The 18,584-nt window shown below is 44.2% G+C and overlaps 1 protein-coding gene and 1 pseudogene across 2 annotated transcripts; both read left to right on the forward strand.

Moving 5' to 3' along the window:
* The first annotated feature begins 3,932 nt into the window (after positions 1 to 3,932).
* LOC147622855 (linamarin synthase 2-like) lies at positions 3,933 to 6,013 on the forward strand. Its single transcript, XM_086822496.1, has 2 exons — positions 3,933 to 4,469; positions 4,560 to 6,013. Exons 1-2 carry the CDS (start codon positions 3,983 to 3,985, stop codon positions 5,498 to 5,500), a joined length of 1,428 nt encoding a protein of 475 aa, XP_086678622.1. The 5' UTR covers positions 3,933 to 3,982; the 3' UTR covers positions 5,501 to 6,013.
* Positions 6,014 to 7,890: 1,877 nt separating this feature from the next.
* LOC147622856 (linamarin synthase 1-like) lies at positions 7,891 to 10,359 on the forward strand (annotated as a pseudogene). Its single transcript, XR_015269541.1, has 2 exons — positions 7,891 to 8,526; positions 8,617 to 10,359. The product of XR_015269541.1 is annotated as a linamarin synthase 1-like (transcript).
* Positions 10,360 to 18,584: the final 8,225 nt, after the last annotated feature.

Genomic DNA, 18,584 nt, shown 5'->3' on the forward strand with positions numbered 1-18,584 from the left:
GATGGTGTATTCTCTGACAGTGCCCCTTCTAACCTTGCTACTAGTAGAAATATTTTCTTCTACACCCACAAATATGTAGTCCTGACATAGGTCAACGGGTTTGGTAAGCTTGAAGAAGTCCCCTCTCCTTTCCTCTCTAGTGCTCAATAACCAATGCCTGATGTTTGGACTATTGTTGCTCTTAAAGCAAAGATGGCCAATGATATACATTCTTCTTTGAAGTACACAAAGGCCTCAAGAAGATCGGTTGGTCTTAGCTGTGGGCATGCCCTGTGCATGTGTTTGCCCACATGTTTCGGGCCATTACTTACACATGAACACCAACAATGTACATGTGCAAGGTGATAGGCGATGAAGTGATTGTCAATTTGTTTGGCCAAGGGTGGGACATTGTGGAGGGGGAGCACAAAGGAGAGAATTTCAGGTGCAATGTAGTGCATTCCAGTGTCTCGATTCTGATCTCGTACCACTTTGTGTACTCGTTTCTATTACGAGCGGTGGATGAGGAAGAGGGATGTATGGATACCCTTACAAGCTCAAGACGAGTTTGTAGAGCCTATATATCTCTCTATAGGCCCACCTAATGTGGGGGTAGAGATTGTCCAAACAAGTAAGCATTGGAGCCTTTTGAACGTTCGTGATCACCTACGCATTTTGGGATTTGAGGGAATCAATAATGCTTGCTTCAATGTGTAGGGTAGGAAGGTAAGGATTGTTTGACATTTAAACCTTTTTATTTTCTCACCCCTTTCTAGAGTCACTTACTGTGTTTGGTGTTTGGATAGATTGGAAGGAGGATGGAAGCAAACACCAAGGTGTCCTTGGATTGGGGGATGGATGATGTCACCTTGGTTCAAAGAATCTAAGCTATGAGTATCCACTAGAGAAATTTTGTAATATCCCTCTACCAAAGTTTTGTATAAAAAAAAATTCTGAGATAATTTGGTGTTTAAATATTTTGTCTGGTTTGTTGAAGAGGTGGTTTTGTCTAAAAAATCAACATTTTTTTTCTCTTTTTTTTGGTCCAGTGTGAAATGGCCGCGCTATCTTGTATAAATAGTACTTTGAAGGCCAGTGTGAAATGGCCGCGCTATCTTGTATAAATAGTACTTTGAAGGCCTTATGTGTCATTTTTCACTCATTCTTAAGAGCACAAAGGCACCTCCACACACTCGAGATTTAGAGCACATGCCTACCTACAAATGCTTCATGGACTTCCTCCATGAGAGCGAGTTTCCAATGGCCACACACTTGCACGTAATGTTCACTCGTGAGATCTATTGGATCTTCACACTCCACCTCCATGAAGAATTATTTGTGGACACATTATCTTACATGGACACCCACATCAAGCCACACTCTCTCTTTGGCCACCGATGACAGATTATGGGTTCCCTCCAACCTCCTAGAGTACATCAACCATAGTGAAAGGCGCTTCCAAAAGCGGCTCAGAAGATTTGAAGCAATAACAATGAAATCTGGACACTTCCTAGAGCTTGACAAGAAGCAAGTACGCAAGCTCAATAGAGATGCCATTGGCCATCGTTTCCTATCATGGTTGGCCTACTTTGTTTTCTTCCTTTTAGAAGGAGAGAAGGAAGAGGAGGTCGAAATGCCATAACTGTGCCTTGGAGAATTCATCCACGATAAGGAAGAGCCTCGGAGTGCAACGCACACAGGTGTGAGTGAAAGCCTGATTGTCGCAGAACAATTTCCAGAAGGTGCGCTAGGGCTCATAGAAAATCCATGCCATTTTGAGGCCAGTGGAAGTAGCATAGCAATTAAAGATGAAAATCACTCTTCCCCCCTTCCTAAGATAGATATTGACTCTCTATGTTCGGTTGTGCTAGGGGGGCAGATTTTTTTTTTTTTTGCATGACATTGAAAAGTCATGTGGCCTCCGCATGGATGAGTGCTTGAGCATGCTCAAGGTGAAGGCGGAGTTCCCATTGGACGACTCTAACACAGGTAACATGGAGGAGAACCTCCTTCCGCTCATCACAGACTCGATGGAGGAGATGGTGGTCATTGCACTAGAGGCAGCCAGGAATGCAGAGCAAGTAAATGTCACCGAGTAGGAGTTCCAAGTAGTGCAACAAATTGTATCCCATGCAATTGTGCCTTGAACACCAACTCCAATACAAAATATTGACAAGCCCAAGTCCAACATTAACTTGGACTCAAAGGCTGATGCAAACGAAGATGATAAGCAAGAGAGGGTGCTAGAGATGGATAGTTGTGCTATGCAGGGCGGGGGAACGCGATCTACTACAGGACCATATCCGGCTCTTGCCCACTACACCTCCCATCCAATGACTTTGTGATTATTCACACAAAGAATTCACACCCAATGCTAGCCTCCCCCTTTTTGCATTAAAGACCTTCTCAAAGCAACTCTGTGTGGCCATTATGGACCGATTGGCCAATTTTGTAATCCTAGTTAAAAAGTCGTTAGTCATGATCACTTTTGGGAGCGGCTATAGAGGCAAGGTGCTTGCCCAATTAGGAATTGCCAAGTCACTTGGCCATGACTCACCTAGAGAAATTACCACTGCGATTCTAACATGCAAGCTCCCTGTAGCTAAGAAGCGACAAATATCTCTTGTAAAGAGTATTCCCAAATCCTAAATGTAAATTTTTATATCAATACAATGCTGAAAGTTGCTCTTAAGTACATGTGTTTGATTTGTAATGTAATATTTACCTTTTAACTTTAGTTCAAGTGAAATAAACGTGTTTTCCCTTGATGACATGGCTGCAGAATGTGTGTAGTCTTTGTAAGTGACTCGTTGAGAGAATCTTTGTAAGTGACGTGTTTTTCACTCATTTTCAAGAGCACATTGCTCCACTAGCTTTGCTAAACGATGTAAATTTTTCCAAATCCCACATGTAAATTTTTATATCAATACAATGTTCAAAGTTGCTTTTAAGTACATGTGTTTGATTTGTAATGTAAAAAAGAGGAGGCCAGAAGGGTGCGAGAAAGGGCTGTCCGGAGCCTCGCATAGGGCATTTTTACACCCTTCTAGCCATCATGTAAAAATATTTGCCATTTAATTTTAGTTGGTTTTCAAGTGAAATAAATGACTTTTACAAGAGATATATACATTTATGACAAGCTATTTTTATTGAAGTCGACATCTTTGTAAAAGTGGACACTATTTTGAGTCTTGCAAGTTATTTCAAGCAATATGATTAAAATACACCAAGAGCTCACTTTTGTGTGGAGGTAAATTAGACCCAATCTTGTGTTATATGTAAATTTTACTTTATGGCATGTTAGTTAGAGAGAGAAAGAGAGAGAGAGAGTAGTTTGGTTTACACTTTCAATAAAGCAATTTATTTTTGTTGAAGTTGATATCTTTGTAAAAGTACACACTATTTTTAGTCTCATAAATTATTTCAAATAATTTATACACCAAGAGAAAATATGGAATCACTCTCGTGTAAAATTGAATCCAAATCTTGTGTTGTGTATAAAGTTTACTCTTTACCATGCTAATTATTACTCTACAATTTATTTACGAGTTGTTTTCTTCCACCAGAGAGAGCGAGAGAGTTAGAAAGAGTAAGAGAGAGCCAAAGAGAGGACCTAAGAGAGAGAGAGAGAAAGAATTGTTTTTCTTAAAAGTATTTTGTTTTATGGATAAGTCTTATTTTAAGAGAGCAAATGGAAGAGAGAGAAAAAAGAGGGAGAAGAGAAAGAGAAACTAAAATTCAACAAAAATGTTTTTTTTTGTTTTAAAGGGAAAAATAAAAAAGAGCGAAGAGAGAAGGGCAAAGGCAACCAACAGCTGTTGTTTTATGTTGCACGCAATTGAAGGTGCGGAGGAAGCATCGTGGATGACATCCTGCCTTGCGTAATCGCGTTCGCCATCCAACAGCATGTGGAATGTTATAAATAGCTACGAAAGGCGACGTCGCCTACAATCAAGTCAACCCTTTAAATCCCCTTGCTACCAAGCTGTTGGTAGCTGCAGACATGTCTGCTGCCCGTGCTCCTCATGTGGTCCTCTTCCCTATGCCTGCTCAAGGCCACATCAACCCCTTCATCTCCATAGCAGACTATTTGACCGCCTCGGGCATCTCCGTCACCCTTGTTCACACTGCCCGCAGCAACTCCCTCTTATCCCGCAGCAACAATGCAAAGCTGGGCGGGCACCTCAAGTACCGCGTCGAGGTAGTACCGGACGCCATGCCCTCCGACCACAAGCAGCAGCTCTCGCCTGACCACCTCATGGCCTCCCTACCTCTCATGCGAGAGGGCCTGGAAGACCTTCTGAAGAGGCTCATGCAGGAGGACCCCCCCTCTTGCATGATCGTGGACAGCTTTTTTCACTGGGGCCACCAAGTGGCCGTCAAGTATGGCCTGCCTAGAGTCGAGGTGTGGACCTGCTCAGCTTCTGTGTTCTCGATGGGCTACCACGTTCCACAACTAGTGGCCAGAGGCTACCTCCCAGTGGAGTCAGGTATGGCTCGATTAAGAAGCATGTAGGCTTTAGACTAAATTTACTGACGATAGGGGATCGGAGAGCTTAATATGATGTATTGTTGTGCAGGATCACAAGAAAAGACAGTGGATTTCATCCCTGGAGTGTCCCCCTTCCTCATCACTGATATGCCTAAAGTGTTCGGTGTCGACGAATTGCAGGGCCCTTTCTACCACCTGTTTCGCTCCGTCTTCCAGCATTCGAAAGACGCCGACCGAATACTCGTCCCCACGTTCTACGAGCTGGAGAGCTCTACCGTGGACGCTCTGAGAAAGCACGCCGGAATCTGCATAGACCCTATCGGCCCCTTGATCTCATCTTCTACCTCATCAGGCCCCCAGCCCGCCAGCCTGCTCTCGGAAGACATCTCTTGCCTAACCTGGCTAGACCAGCAGGAGAAATCCTCTGTGCTGTACGTCTCTTTTGGCAGCGTTGCCTCCTTGACAGATGAGGTGTTCCGAGAGCTGGCCCTTGGCATAGAGGCCAGCGGGGAGCGTTTCCTGTGGGTCATCCGCCCCGATGCTATCAAAGGCAACGGAGTAGAGGACCTTCTGCCCGAGGGTTTCCTAGATAGAACGCAAGGTAGGGGCCTTATCATCTCGTGGGCCCCGCAGCTTGCTGTCCTTGCCCACGCTGCCGTGCGCGCCTTCCTCACTCACTGCGGCTGGAACTCCACCCTGGAGAGCTTGCACATGGGGGTGCCCATGCTAGGCCTCCCACAGGGGGCAGAACAGAACACCAACCTCAAGTACATTGTCCAAGACTGGAAGGTGGGAAGGGCCCTCGTCCAGCCAGGGGAGCAATGCGACCGCTCCTGTGTGGAACGGGCCGTGAGGGCCATGATGAGAGGCGATGAAGGGGGGGAGGCTAGAAGACGAGCCCTCGAGTGGAGAGACCTTGCCCAAGAGGCCATCCGAGGAAGCTCCAAAGCTAATCTTCAAAGGCTTGTGGATGATTTGAAACAGGGGAAGGTGAGACCTCCAAAGCTCTCAGGCTTGATCCAAGCTTGACAAAATCAGTCGTATGTAGCGTGTCATACGCCCCTCCTAGGGCTAGGACCTGTTGTCACTCTGGTCCCTTGCAGGTCAAGGGCCTTTTGGTCAATATTGTTATCTTTTGATTGGCCCATCCAAAATTCAGTCCTTCTAAAAGCTCGTAAACAATCAACAAATAGCTTGTCAAAAAATAAAAGCATGCTTCCACCCTTCAAACATGAGCCCTTTTTCTCATTGGCAAAACGATTTTATGTCCGAACTTCTCTACCATGACTTTATTGCCATGAAAATGCTTCATAGCAGCCTTCCAATTTATATCCCAAGTTTCTTCAAAAAAAAATGGTCCACGAATACAGTTGTACAATGTAACTTGTGGATACTAGAAAAACATATAAGGCTCCATCCCTACACATTGAACTTCTTGTTATATAAAATGTGTGGCATTTTACATCCTTTTTTAACTGCAATCTATGGACCTTCCACTAATTCAAGACATGTTTAATCAATTCTATGTACACATTGAAAAGATGAACCAATCTATATTTGTTGGGTATTTAAGAGTTTGTTTGGAGTCTGGTCAAGTGTGAACATACTGTATGTGACCACCCTCTTATTTAGGGTCAAAAAATAAGGCCTTGATACCTATAAAAACTTTGTACTTGGTGTGAGTATTATCATACTACAAACATTGTACTTGGTGTGAGTATTATCATACTACAATCATTCTTGTGTGGTACAAACTTGCTGGCTTGGATTGAGGATCTCTCTCCCCCTCTCTCTCCTTGTTTCTTCTATCTTCTACACACTTCATCATGTTGATGATATTTCATCCTCCATAGCTGCTTGTATGATCACTTGTGATAATCCAATATAGTATCAGAGCTTTGGTTTGTTTCTTCAATGCTGTTGACTTTTTTTAAAGCATCACCATGCTTCTGCGTTTTCATTGCAACTCCAGGATTGCAGTGTTTTTTTCTGAATGATGCATGGCATCACCATTATAAGTTTTTCCATTGCATCTCTTCATCATGATGCTGCCCATATAACCGCCTCTCTGTTGATCAGCAAGCTGGCAGCTCCTCCTACATCAACTTTGCTTTTTTTGAACTAGGTGCCATCTGCCGCTGCAGAAAACACTACTACATCGCCTAGCCACCTTCAACTATCCCCGCAATTTGTATAATTTTTTTTTGGAGATAATTTGGTGTTTAAATATTTTGTCTGGTTTCTTGAAGAGGTGGTTTCGTCTTTTAGAAAATCAACATTTTTTTCCTCTTTTTTTTGGTCCAGTGTAAATGGCCGCTCTATCTTGTATAAATAGTACTTTGAAGGCCTTATGTGTCATTTTTCACTCATTCTTAAGAGCACAAGGCACTCCACAGTCGAGCTTCAGAGCACATGGCTACCTACAAATGCTTCATGGACTTCCTCCATGAGAGCGAGTTTCCAATGGCCACACACTTGCACGTAATGTTCACTCATGAGATCTATTGGATATCCACACTCCGCCTCCATAAAGAATTATTTGTGAACACATTATCTTACATGGACACCCACATCAAGCCACACTCTGTCTCTTTGGCCACCGATGAGACAGATTATGGGTTCCCTCCAACCTCCTAGAGTACATCAACCACACAATGAAAGGCCATTCTTCCAAAAGCGGCTCAGAAGATTTGAAGCAATCACAATGAAATTTGGACACTATCGCGTTCCTATCAGGCATGCTTTGTTTTCTTCCTTTTAGAAGGAGAGAAGGAAAAGGAGGTCGAAATGCCATAACTGTGCCTTGGAGAATTCATCCACAATAAGGAAGAGCCTCGGAGTGTAGCGCCGCACATAGGTGTAAGTGAAAGCCTGATCGTCACAAAACAATTTCCAGAATGTGCGCTAGGGCTCATAGAAAATCCATGCCACTTTGAGGCCAGTGGAAGTAGCATAGCAATTAAAGATGAAAAATCCATGCCACTTTGAGACCAGTGGAAGTAGCATAGCAATTAAAGATGAAAATCTTTCTTCCCCCTTTCCTAAGATAGATATTAACTCTCTATGTTCGGTTGTGGTAGGGGGGCAGATTTTCATTTTTTTTGCATGACATTGAAAAGTCATGTGGCCTCCGCATGGATGAGTGCTTGAGCATGCTCAAGGTGAAGGCGGAGTTCCCATTGGACGACTCTAACACAAGTAACATGGAGGATAAGTCTTATTTTAAGAGAGCAAATGGAAGAGAGAGAAAAAAGAGGGAGAAGAGAGAGATAATCTAAAATTCGACAAAAATGCTTTTTCTTGGTTTTTATAAGGGAAAAAATAAAAAAGAGCGAACAGAGAAGGGCAACCAACAGCTGTTGTTTTATATGATTGAAAAAGAACTGGGATGATAGACTGATATGCAGAACACTGTTGCACGCAATTGAAGGTGCGGAGGAAGCATCGTGGATGACTCGCGTTCGCCATCCAACACGTGGGATGTTATAAATAGCTACGAAAGGCGACGTCGCCTACAATCAAGTTACCTCTAAATCCCCTTCCTACCAAGGTGTTGCTAGCTGCAGACATGTCTGCTGCCCGTGCTCCTCATGTGGTCCTCTTCCCTATGCCTTCTCAAGGCCACATTAACCCCTTCATCTCCATAGCAGACTATTTGACCGCCTCGGGCATCTCCGTCACCCTTGTTCACACTGCCCGCAGCAACTCCCTCTTATCCCGCAGCAACAATGCAAAGCTGGGCGGGCACCTCAAGTACCGCGTCGAGGTAGTACCGGACGCCATGCCCTCCGACCACAAGCAGCAGCTCTCGCCTGACCACGTCATGGCCTCCCTACCTCTCATGCGAGAGGGCCTGGAAGACCTTCTGAAGAGGCTCATGCAGGAGGACCCCCCCTCTTGCATGATCGTGGACAGCTTTTTGCACTGGAGCCACCAAGTGGCCGTCAAGTATGGCCTGCCTAGAGTCGAGGTGTGGACCTGCTCAGCTTCTGTGTTCTCGATGGGCTACCACGTTCCACAACTAGTGGCCAGAGGCTACCTCCCAGTGGAGTCAGGTATGGCTCGATTAAGAACCATGTAGGCTTTAGACTAAATTCACTGACGATAGGGGATCGGAGAGCTTAATATGATGTATTGTTGTGCAGGATCACAAGAAAAGACAGTGGATTTCATCCCTGGAGTGTCCCCCTTCCTCATCACTGATATGCCTAAAGTGTTCGGTGGCAACGAATTGCAGGGCCCTTTGTACCACTTCTTTCGCTCCGTCTTCCAGCATTCGAAAGACGCCGACCGAATACTCGTCCCCACGTTCTACGAGCTGGAGAGCTCTACCGTGGACGCTCTGAGAAAGCACGCCTGAATCTGCATAGACCCTATCGGCCCCTTGATCTCATCTTGTACCTCATCAGGCCCCCACCCTGCCAGCCTGCTCTCGGAAGACATCTCTTGCCTAACCTGGCTAGACCAGCAGGAGAAATACTCTGTGCTGTACGTCGCTTTTGGCAGCGTTGCCTCCCTGGAAGATGAGGTGTTCCGAGAGCTGGCCCTTGGCATAGAGGCCAGCGGGGAGCGTTTCCTGTGGGTCATCCGCCCCGATGCTGTCAAAGGCAACGGAGTAGAGGACCTTTTGCCCGAGGGTTTCCCAAGGTAGGGGCCTTATCATCTCGTGGGCCCCACAGCTTGCTGTCCTTGCCCACGCTGCCGTGCGCGCCTTCCTCACTCACTGCGGCTGGAACTCCACCCTGGAGAGCTTGCACATGGGGGTGCCCATGCTAGGCCTCCCACAGCGGGCAGAACAGAACACCAACCTCAAGTACATAGTCCAAGACTGGAAGGTGGGAAGGGTCCTCGTCCAGCCAGGGGAGCAATGCGACCGCTCCTGTGTGGAACGGGCCGTGAGGGCCATGATGAGAGGCGATGAAGGGAGGGAGGCTAGAAGACGAGCCCTCGCCCATCCAAAATTCAGTCCTTCTAAAAGCTCGTAAACAATCAACAAATAGCTTGTCAAAGAAATAAAAGCATGCTTTCGCCCTTCAAACATGAGCCCTTTTTCTCATTGGCAAAACGAATGATCGCCTGTTTTATGTCCTAACTTCTCTACCATGACTTTATTGCCATAAAAATGCTTCATAGCAACCTTTCAATTTATATCCCAAGTTTCTTCAAAAAATTGTCCACGAATAAAGTTGTACAATGTAACTTGTGGATACTAGAAAAACATATAAGGCTCCATCCCTACACATTGAACTTCTTGTTATATAAAATGTGTGGCATTTTACATCCTTTTTTAACTGCAATCTATGGACCTTCCACTAATTCAAGACATGTTTAATCAATTCTATGACACATTGAAAAGATGAACCAATCTATATTTGTTGGGTATTTAAGAGTTTGTTTGGAGTCTGGTCAAGTGTCTTAGTGGTGCGAACATACTATATGTGAACACCCTCTTATTTAGGGTCAAAAAATAAGGCCTTGATACCTATAAAAACTTTGTACTTGGTGTGAGTATTATCATACTACAAACATTGTACTTGGTGTGAGTATTATCATACTACAATCATTCTTGTGTGGTACAAACTTGCTGGCTTGGATTGAGGATCTCTCTCCCCCTCTCTCTCCTTGTTTCATCTATCTTCTACACACTTCATCATGTTGATGATATTTCATCCTCCATAGCTACTTGTATGATCGCTTTCTCTCCTGGCTTCATCTATCTTCTACACACTCCACCATGATGATGACATTTCATCCTCCATAGTGATCCCTTTTGATATCCAATAATATTTCCTAAATCTATTTTTATATTTTTAAATGCCATTTGTAGTGGAACTTAAATAAGAGACCTAGATATCAAACTACTTTCATTGTGTGATGTAATTTATTTTGGAGATTGGTGTAAAACTATTTTTCCCATTTTGTGGGTCAATTTTAAACATGTTGGTGCACTTAGAATTCGAAGAAGTGTATATAGGAAACTTGTAGAGAACAAGACATTGTATCTTTAAGCCCTTCTTTACTCCTCCATTTTTATGTTTGAGTAGTAGCTTGAAGTGGGAATACATGCCTTTTTTAGTTCTTTTTGGATTGTCTTTTGAAGGGTGTGTGTGTGTGTGTGTGTGTGTGTGTGTGTGTTTGAAGAGAGAGAGAGAGAGAGAGAGAGAGAGAGAGAGAGCGAGGAGAGAGCTAAGCTCAAGGATGTCTAGTGGTTCGAGCTCTCTAAAAAGAAATTTATGTTTTCTTTTTATTATGAAAAGGATCATTTTTTCTTAGGAATCTTCTATCATATGTTATTTCCACTGGAGTGAAGATTCAATGTGATCTAAGCTCCTTTAAATTATTTGTTATAATCTTACATTTTGAAATATGTATGCTTCAATGATTTAAAGTTTTGCTATATAGTGTGGGAAAGTGTTGTGACGCTAATTATGAGAAAACAATGGACACCACTATAACATAGATCGTGCTTATACAATAGAGTACTTGAACAATATATATTGCACTATATCGTTAAGTTAAAAAGTACAAAGCATGAGGTATTAGAGCTATACATAAATTGCATGAGCTTAGAGATTAGATTCTTCATTCTTCATTTAATACTATTATAAAGGTAATTATAAATCTAAAGGTAGATGATTGCTTTTCAAAAATGTGGGCATTGTGTGAAGAGCTAAAGAGGCAACCAAAGGAAATGATACACGGGTCAGGGTAAATCAATCTCTTTCCCTTTGATTTAAAAGCAAATCTCTATAGGTAGCTACTAGCAAGAGCAATAGGCAAGCATAAAACTAAGACCTAACGTATCATGGGAAGTTGTGGATCCACCGAGCTCGATCTCGGCTCAAGAGCTTCACCATAGCCACTAGTCACCGCCCTGCTCTCGCACTCGTCACACCAAGATGGTTGCTCTAATCCAACATGTGGTGCAACCTCCCTTGCGAAGATCTTGTGGGATCTATACTGAAGATAATTAGGATGGTAGTCTAATCACTCAAGAAAGGGACATAAGAAGTAAGAGGGAAGTATGAGAGAACAAGTGATTAGCACTAATCACTCCCAAACCCTAATCCTAAGCACACCACACATGCTAGATTAGAGTTGAGAGAGAGAGAGAGAGAGAGAGAGAGAGAGAGAGAGAGAGAGCACTCATTGCACAAATGGGAGAATGAGTTACAAACAAGAGAAATTGGCTTTTATAGTTCCAAGGCTTTTCCCACTAGGATGTCATGAGTAAGTGACCCGAGCCGCCCAAAACATAGTAACAAGGCTTTTGTCTATGGTTTGGTCAATTGACCAAGATCCTCTTGTATACCCTTCGAAGCTAAATACTTGGGAGGGTCTTTAGGGCGTTTCCCTCATCAAATGATAGGATATAATGCAAGTGCCCATTACATAAGTGTGCGGACATAGTTGTTGTAGAAAAGTGTAATATGTGGTTAACATACTCCCCTTCCTAAACTCATTAGCGTCCTTGTGATCAGTAAGAGGTTGTTGAGGGCATGCTGGGAAGTGTCACACTTGGTCAATTTTCTTGTCTCTCCGAAAATGAGAGGGAGTGGGGGAGTTAGGAAAATGGAAAAAAGTTAGCGGAGTACTGGGGTAATAAGTATCCAGCTAGTCTTATGGGCTCTTATGAATTTGCTTTCTTTGTTGGTGCGCAATAATTCTCTTTATTTTATTTTTGGTGTTTTTTCTTTTTTGTTGGCTTTGTGGTGGCAGGACATCCTTCTTAGAGGAGTCAAAGTACTTGAATGAGTAGATTAGCGTGGAATACTTAATGACTAATATCCAAGTGGTAGGTGGTATTGTTAAGGAGGGGTTAGTAAAATAATGGTGTTAGTAAGCAAGTGGTGAGGGGAACAATTTCGGAGGGACAAGGAGGCAATGTGCATGGAAACCTCCTATGCTTCGAGATGATGTATGTTGATGGTGATGTAAATGAAGCTCTAGCATCATTGTTAAGAAATCATAATGGGTATCTTGGTTCCCGTGGATGTTGAGTTATCCGGTTGTGGTGTTCTCTCTTTTTCTTTTGGTGCTTTTGCTTCTTCTATCACTGTAGTTCATGGAACTAGGATATGGGTGTTGATAGGAGTGGCAGTCGATGGGGCGAGGATCCATAGATATTGAGCATAAGAAGAAGTGATGATGGGTAGGATGGATTAGGTGTCAAGCATAGTTATTGGGTAAAGCGTGGGTGATTAAGAAGATCCAGGTGCGGCGATGGATCATACCATTGACTAAGCATGCACCCACCATGGTCCCCCATCCAAAAATGTACCTAGATGGCTGTCGATGATGAGGCTTTGTGCGGTGTGTGCACATAGGATAGAGTCCTATGAGAATTGTAGGTGTTGTGCATGGATGGGTAAGGACAAAAAGTATGCACGTGGTCCTAATCACCTAGATATTCCTAAATCACCTAGAGACACTTTTTTTTTGGTTTCGGTCCTCATGTGGGTGAGGACTTATATGTGTTTATTAATCAGCACCCCTGAAGAGGGTTTTGTACTGAGTATCCCATTTGGCTAAATTTGTGAGCTTACCCTTGAGTTTTTCTTTGAGTGGCGATATAAGCTCTGACATTTATAGCACTACCTTTTCGTTTGGTGAGACGAAGTCAAGTGGCAGGGTAGATTGTCGGGTACGAGGCTCCGTTGTTTGAAGGAGTGGGCGAATTGAGCTTTTGAGTGCCCATGGGTTGGGTGTGGGCAAGTCCGTATGATTTAGTTGAAGAGGGGATTGGTTGGCCCATTTGGGCACCAAACCATCTACGTCAATTGGATAGGTACGAGCTTGGTTTATATGGTTTGGGAAAAGTGGTGAGTGTAATGCCATTCATGAGAGCCAAATGATGGAGTTGCCATCAATGAAGCCTTGGGCGTATAAGAGACATTTGGGCACCCATCGTTGTCGAGTGATGAAGGCATGTGGTTAATGAGGCTTCCTTGGTTTTTGTCGACGCGAGGCTTGGAAAGATGAGTAGGTTGTTGCACGCTGATGAGGAGAGGCTTTGGATTGTGGATTTGGGAGCCACATGTGTGTGTTGCCTTCATGGAAGCCTTGAGCTTTGAGCACATTGGTAGGCACCCAGCATTGTTGGTTGTGCTATGCTTGGGGTTGCCTACTACTAACATTCGGCCATGGGGACTTTTGGTATAGCTCCTTGGAGAGTTGTTGTGGCAAATAAGCACAGGCGACGTTCTTAGGTAGCTAGAGGTGAGTGCTGCCTTCATAGTAGCCTTGTGCTTGTAATAGGCAATTGGGGACTAGCCACAATGTTGAAGCTTTGACGTGGGGTTGGTTTTTGTTGGATTAGTTAGCTTCTTGTGCTTGGGTTTCAAAGATGGCCGTTTGGGGATCCAGAGTTCTGTGTAGTCAACGTAGAACCTGTGAGCTATAAGAAGATGCTTGGGAACCTACCATTGATTTTCATGAGAGGTCGTTTCAAAGATGGCCGTTTGGGGATCCAGAGTTGGATTAGTTAGCTTCTTGTGCTTGGGTTTCAAAGATGGCCGTTTGGGGATCCAGAGTTCTGTGTAGTCAACGTAGAACCTGTGAGCTATAAGAAGATGCTTGGGAACCTACCATTGATTTTCATGAGATAAAGATAAGAGGTCGGGGTGCTTGCGGTGTGGGTGGTCGAGGATGTAGAGTTGAGGGGGAATGTCGACGATGAGGCGTAATTATCATTGTTGGATGGTGTCGACAGTGGTCTTTTGATCAACTTTGGTGAGGCATGGGGTGGGGGAACATGGGAGACTATCAGTGATGAGGATTGGACATGAGGGGGAAGGGCAGTCAAGGGTGAGGGTGTGTGTATGATTTCCTCTTGGGGACATAAGAGGATGGTGACTTTTTTGCCATTGATTTCCATGGTGGCCATTTCTTCGCGCTAATTGATTTGGCAGAGAGTGGTATCACTCCACTCTTTTCCAATGATAATCCGGCCTTCTTGGAATGCTCCTGCATCTATGACATGAAATCTGCACTCCAACTAGTTATTTCCAATAGAGATTTAAAGAATGAAATACCCAACACTCATTAAACACATTTTGTGTGAAGTTTGAATGTTATTGTTTTCTTGTGTAAGTGTGGGTTTTCCATGCCTCCAAGAGTTTTCCATGCCTCCAAGATTATGAGATTGGTGTGGAGAATGGGGTAGATGTGGGCTTGCCACCATTGTAGAACATTCTCAGTCACTCAGGAGTCCAATCCATATTCTTGGTGGGTGTAGTTCAGGTGGAAGTCTAGGGGTGGTGTTATTGTGGGGGTGGGGTGTGAGAGTACCCATTGTGGAAGTAGTTGGTGTGCAGGTAGAGGATCAGATTCAATGCACTCCCCATCCCAGAGAATCATCGTTACATTGCCATGGGGAAGCTTGAGGGTAGCTGAGTTGATTGTACTTATAGCGTTCTCGACCCAGCTTCCTCCAAGAATGGCTACTTCTTTTGTCTCACCCCTGTGGGAACCACATACAACTTAGAAGCCAATGGGTTAGAGACAATATGGATAGTTTGTGTAAAAGACCCAAGGCTTTGTATACATTGTCCACTACGAAATTAAATTTTGGCATGGGCATTGTGAAGAGATGGTTTGCCTAGAAGGAGACCCATGTTTCCCATGGCAAATGATTGTGGCTTGCTATGAGAGACATCAAGGCACGTTTTCTTTGCATATTTCTGCCAAAGGGGAAATCTAGCCAGACCCAAACGGTGGTCGTTTTGTGTTGGGGAGCTATGCTTACACACAAAATTTTAAGCAAGGCAAGGACCTTATAGGGTTCATGAGAGACTGGCCGTTGGGGGAGCACAAATTGCATGCCAAGTTTGCAATCTAGGAGGGTATCAAGTGTAGCAAAAGGATTTTCAGCCAGTCGTGGTGGTCACAGAGCGACCACGTAGTATGGCACCCATGTGTCATCAAGGGCCTTATGATAAGCATCACAAACAAAGAGATTGTCGCTCCAAGTGGTGGTCATAGAGTCTTTCCACAAAGGGATCTCTGGCCATGGGATGTGAGTGCCAGGTATATAAATTTACTTTGAGCATTGGAGTTCCTTTGTAGAGGTAGACATGATGTGTGTCCCAATCATGGATCAGTTGTGTTTGTTGCATGAAAAATCTACCCAGGATGTTGTTATAGGAAGCTTTACAAAAGTCTATGACTACAAATGCGAGGTTGAAGGTCATGTCACAGACTTTTACGTTGAGGTCATGCGTTAGGCCCAAGGGTTATGCAGATTTCTTGTCCACAAGATTTTTCACCAATGTGGTGGGATCAAGGTGTGGTTTGCCCCAGTTTTCGCAGCATGTTCTTGTGAGGATGCTTACGCCATCACCTCCATCTAGGATGTCTTTGACCACATGTCTATTATAGGAAATGGACAAGTATGCATTTGTGTCATCACCTTCAAAGTAGTGGCCTAGCGCATTTACTCGAATTGTTGGTGCGCCTTTGGGTTGTGGGTTGTGATGGAGTAGTTCAAGAGGATGATGGGGTTCAGATTCATCCGAGGAATCTGAGTTAGCTCTCTCCTCCACATAAGCCTATAGTTTTCATTCCATACAATCCCTAAGGTCATTCCATAAATTTGTTTTGCCTTTTAACAAGGTTCCAATGGGCATTTGGATTTGGGAGAAAATGAAAGCTAAGAGGCCGGCCAAGTCACATTGAGATGAGCTTCTATAGGTGTAGGGCCTTGATCATAAGGTGGACCAGTGTGGTCCTTATCTGATGAGGGTGGAAGTAGAGATTTGGGTACCGTAGGAGGGTAAAATACCTCAATAAATTTTTTGTGTGTACCTCATGAGTCTTTGTTAGACTCTGGGTCATTGCTCACATTGAGTTGTTCGATGTGAACGTGGGATTTGGGCTTGGCCGCCTGTGGAATAGGCATTGGAGGATTAGGAGACACATGTGGGGTAAGATCTTCTTTTGTTAACATCATGTTGGTGAACAGATCTTCCTTGGTCTTGAGCATAAGCGGGGCTGTTGCCTTACTTGGTGTGGAAGTTAGGGTTCTTGTCCTGAACATTGAGTAAGAATGGGGGGTGGCAAGCACTTAGGTACTAGGTCAAAGGAGGTCACAAAAATGGGCGGCGGTTCTAGTTGAGTATGGTAGTGCTCTACCAATGCTTGGGCCTCCTGAAGACGTTGCTTTCTGAGGATGGCATTGGGATATGCGGCCAACCATTTTTGTTGTTTGGCGAGTTTTTCAGGCGTTGCGTGGGGGAGTTGTATTTCGGCATGATCATTGCTCCCATAGGAGGATGATATGGTCTGTGTTGAGCCAATGCAGATGCTAACCCGATCCTCACCTTGGCCAATGATCTTAGAGTGTTGTTTCTTTTGAGATGGGGCACATTATGTAGCTAAGGTGTTGGACTGCTTGGATTTCTTGAGTTTGGACTATAACCGTGTGACAGCATTCAAGGGGATAGTGGATATCCTCCCATGTTGAACGCTCAACATGTTGAGGGATGACATGCCTTCCACTGTGGAGTGAGAAACGGATTGCAAAGGGAAATCCTTGAAGTAATGGTCGATTCCACAACGTGACATTGTGGTGTCATGGACATGCTTTTCTTTTGAGGGCATTCAGCCACTCTATGGGGTCCCTGGTGGAGGAAACACTGAACAGGTGGTCTCCCTGTAGGTGTACCTATAGTGTGCACACTTGGTTTAGGGTCCTTGTGCGGCATCAGCAAAGAGAGATGATGTGTTATATGGGCACCGCAGGGGTGGTGGAGAGCATGGGCTCTAGGGGTTAGCAATGGACCTAGTTTGAATCTTTACGTGATTAATAGGGTTTTCCTGGAGAGGTAGCGGTTGGAATGGAAAGATGGGCACTGGAGAAGGTTACGGTGGCGCTTTGTGTGAGTAGTTATTTGGGGGTGGTGCCACCAGTACGGCTTGGTGCCTTGGAGGAGAGTAGGTAATGTTACAAATGAGCTTTGGGTTGTCATTGGCATGGTCTGCCAATTGCATGAAATAACTTTCTCGCATGTTGTCATTGAGAAAGATCACCCATTTACAGGCCTCATCAAAGGTGGAGGGCTCCTTGACCAACATGTGGTTGTGAAGCCTTGGATTGTGCAAGCCCAAGAGGAAATTAAGTGCTTGTCACTCAATTTTCCCCTCTCTTCGCAACACGAATCGAGGTACTTAATGTGTGCGATATAGTGGCATAAGGTTTTCTCTGGTTTTTGTTCCAATTGGAATAGTTGGATGATGGGGCTCCATTTGGGCCCGTAGGTGCAAACCCCAAAATGAAGGTCTCTCGCACTGCTTTGAAAGTGTGCACATTTGGTCTCCTTTGAATATAGGGAGGGAGACTAGGCTATAGTAGGGAGGGGGACTAGGCTTTCAGTAGTACTAATAATTACACTTGTCCCTTTAAAAAAGTAGGGGGTTTAGGGTAGGTATGGTCCCACCATTTTTGTGGTTCAAAAATCCCTTAAAATTTTGAAATTTTTGAGATCCCCCCAAAACTCACATTTCCCCCCAAAAACCCATCTCAAATTTCATTGTAATCAAAAATTTCATTTTCAAGTCCGCTTTCCCTCTTGAACATCCAAATTAAACTCTTCCTCCCTTTCTCTTCCATCTCTATCTCATTTTCCCAACCCTAATGAAACCATCAAAGCCCGAAACCCTAAACTTTCTCCTCCATCTTAATCTCCCTCCCTTCTCGGAGCTCCATCTCTTTCATCTTCAAGGCTCCATCTCTTTCATCTTCAAGGCTCCCGTAAAACCCTAGTCTACACATCTCTTTCCATTTTACTCTAACCCTAACCTTTCTACTCTAGCTTTCAAGAAGATATGGCCGCACCAAGAAGACCAAAAGACAAGATTGAGGAGATATCCTTGCATAACAAGAAGGACGATGATGGTGCTTGGGTGGGAGAGGCATTTCGTAAGAGCGCTTGGGTTTATCTACAGCCTGCTATAATCGGGCCTCACTGAGTTCGATGACAAAATGTACTAGAGAACCATTGGGAAGGTCATTTATTACAAGGCTTCAAGAAGGCAAGCAATGGAAAACTAGTGGCCACGGTACAACATTTTTACACAGCACGAGATATCCATCTTTGCCAACAAACTCGATTTC

Source organism: Cibotium barometz, chromosome 28, assembly GCF_041138505.1.
Source record: "Cibotium barometz isolate CiBa-2024 chromosome 28, ASM4113850v1, whole genome shotgun sequence".
NCBI lineage: Eukaryota > Viridiplantae > Streptophyta > Polypodiopsida > Cyatheales > Cibotiaceae > Cibotium > Cibotium barometz.

Excerpts from the sequence above, each read along its gene's own strand:
- LOC147622855 (XM_086822496.1), top strand. The coding sequence starts at position 3,983 with ATGTCTGCTGCCCGTGCTCCTCATGTGGTCCTCTTCCCTATGCCTGCT. Across the intron at positions 4,470-4,559 it reads CTACCTCCCAGTGGAGTCAG|GATCACAAGAAAAGACAGTG; the intron begins GTATGGCTCGAT and ends ATTGTTGTGCAG.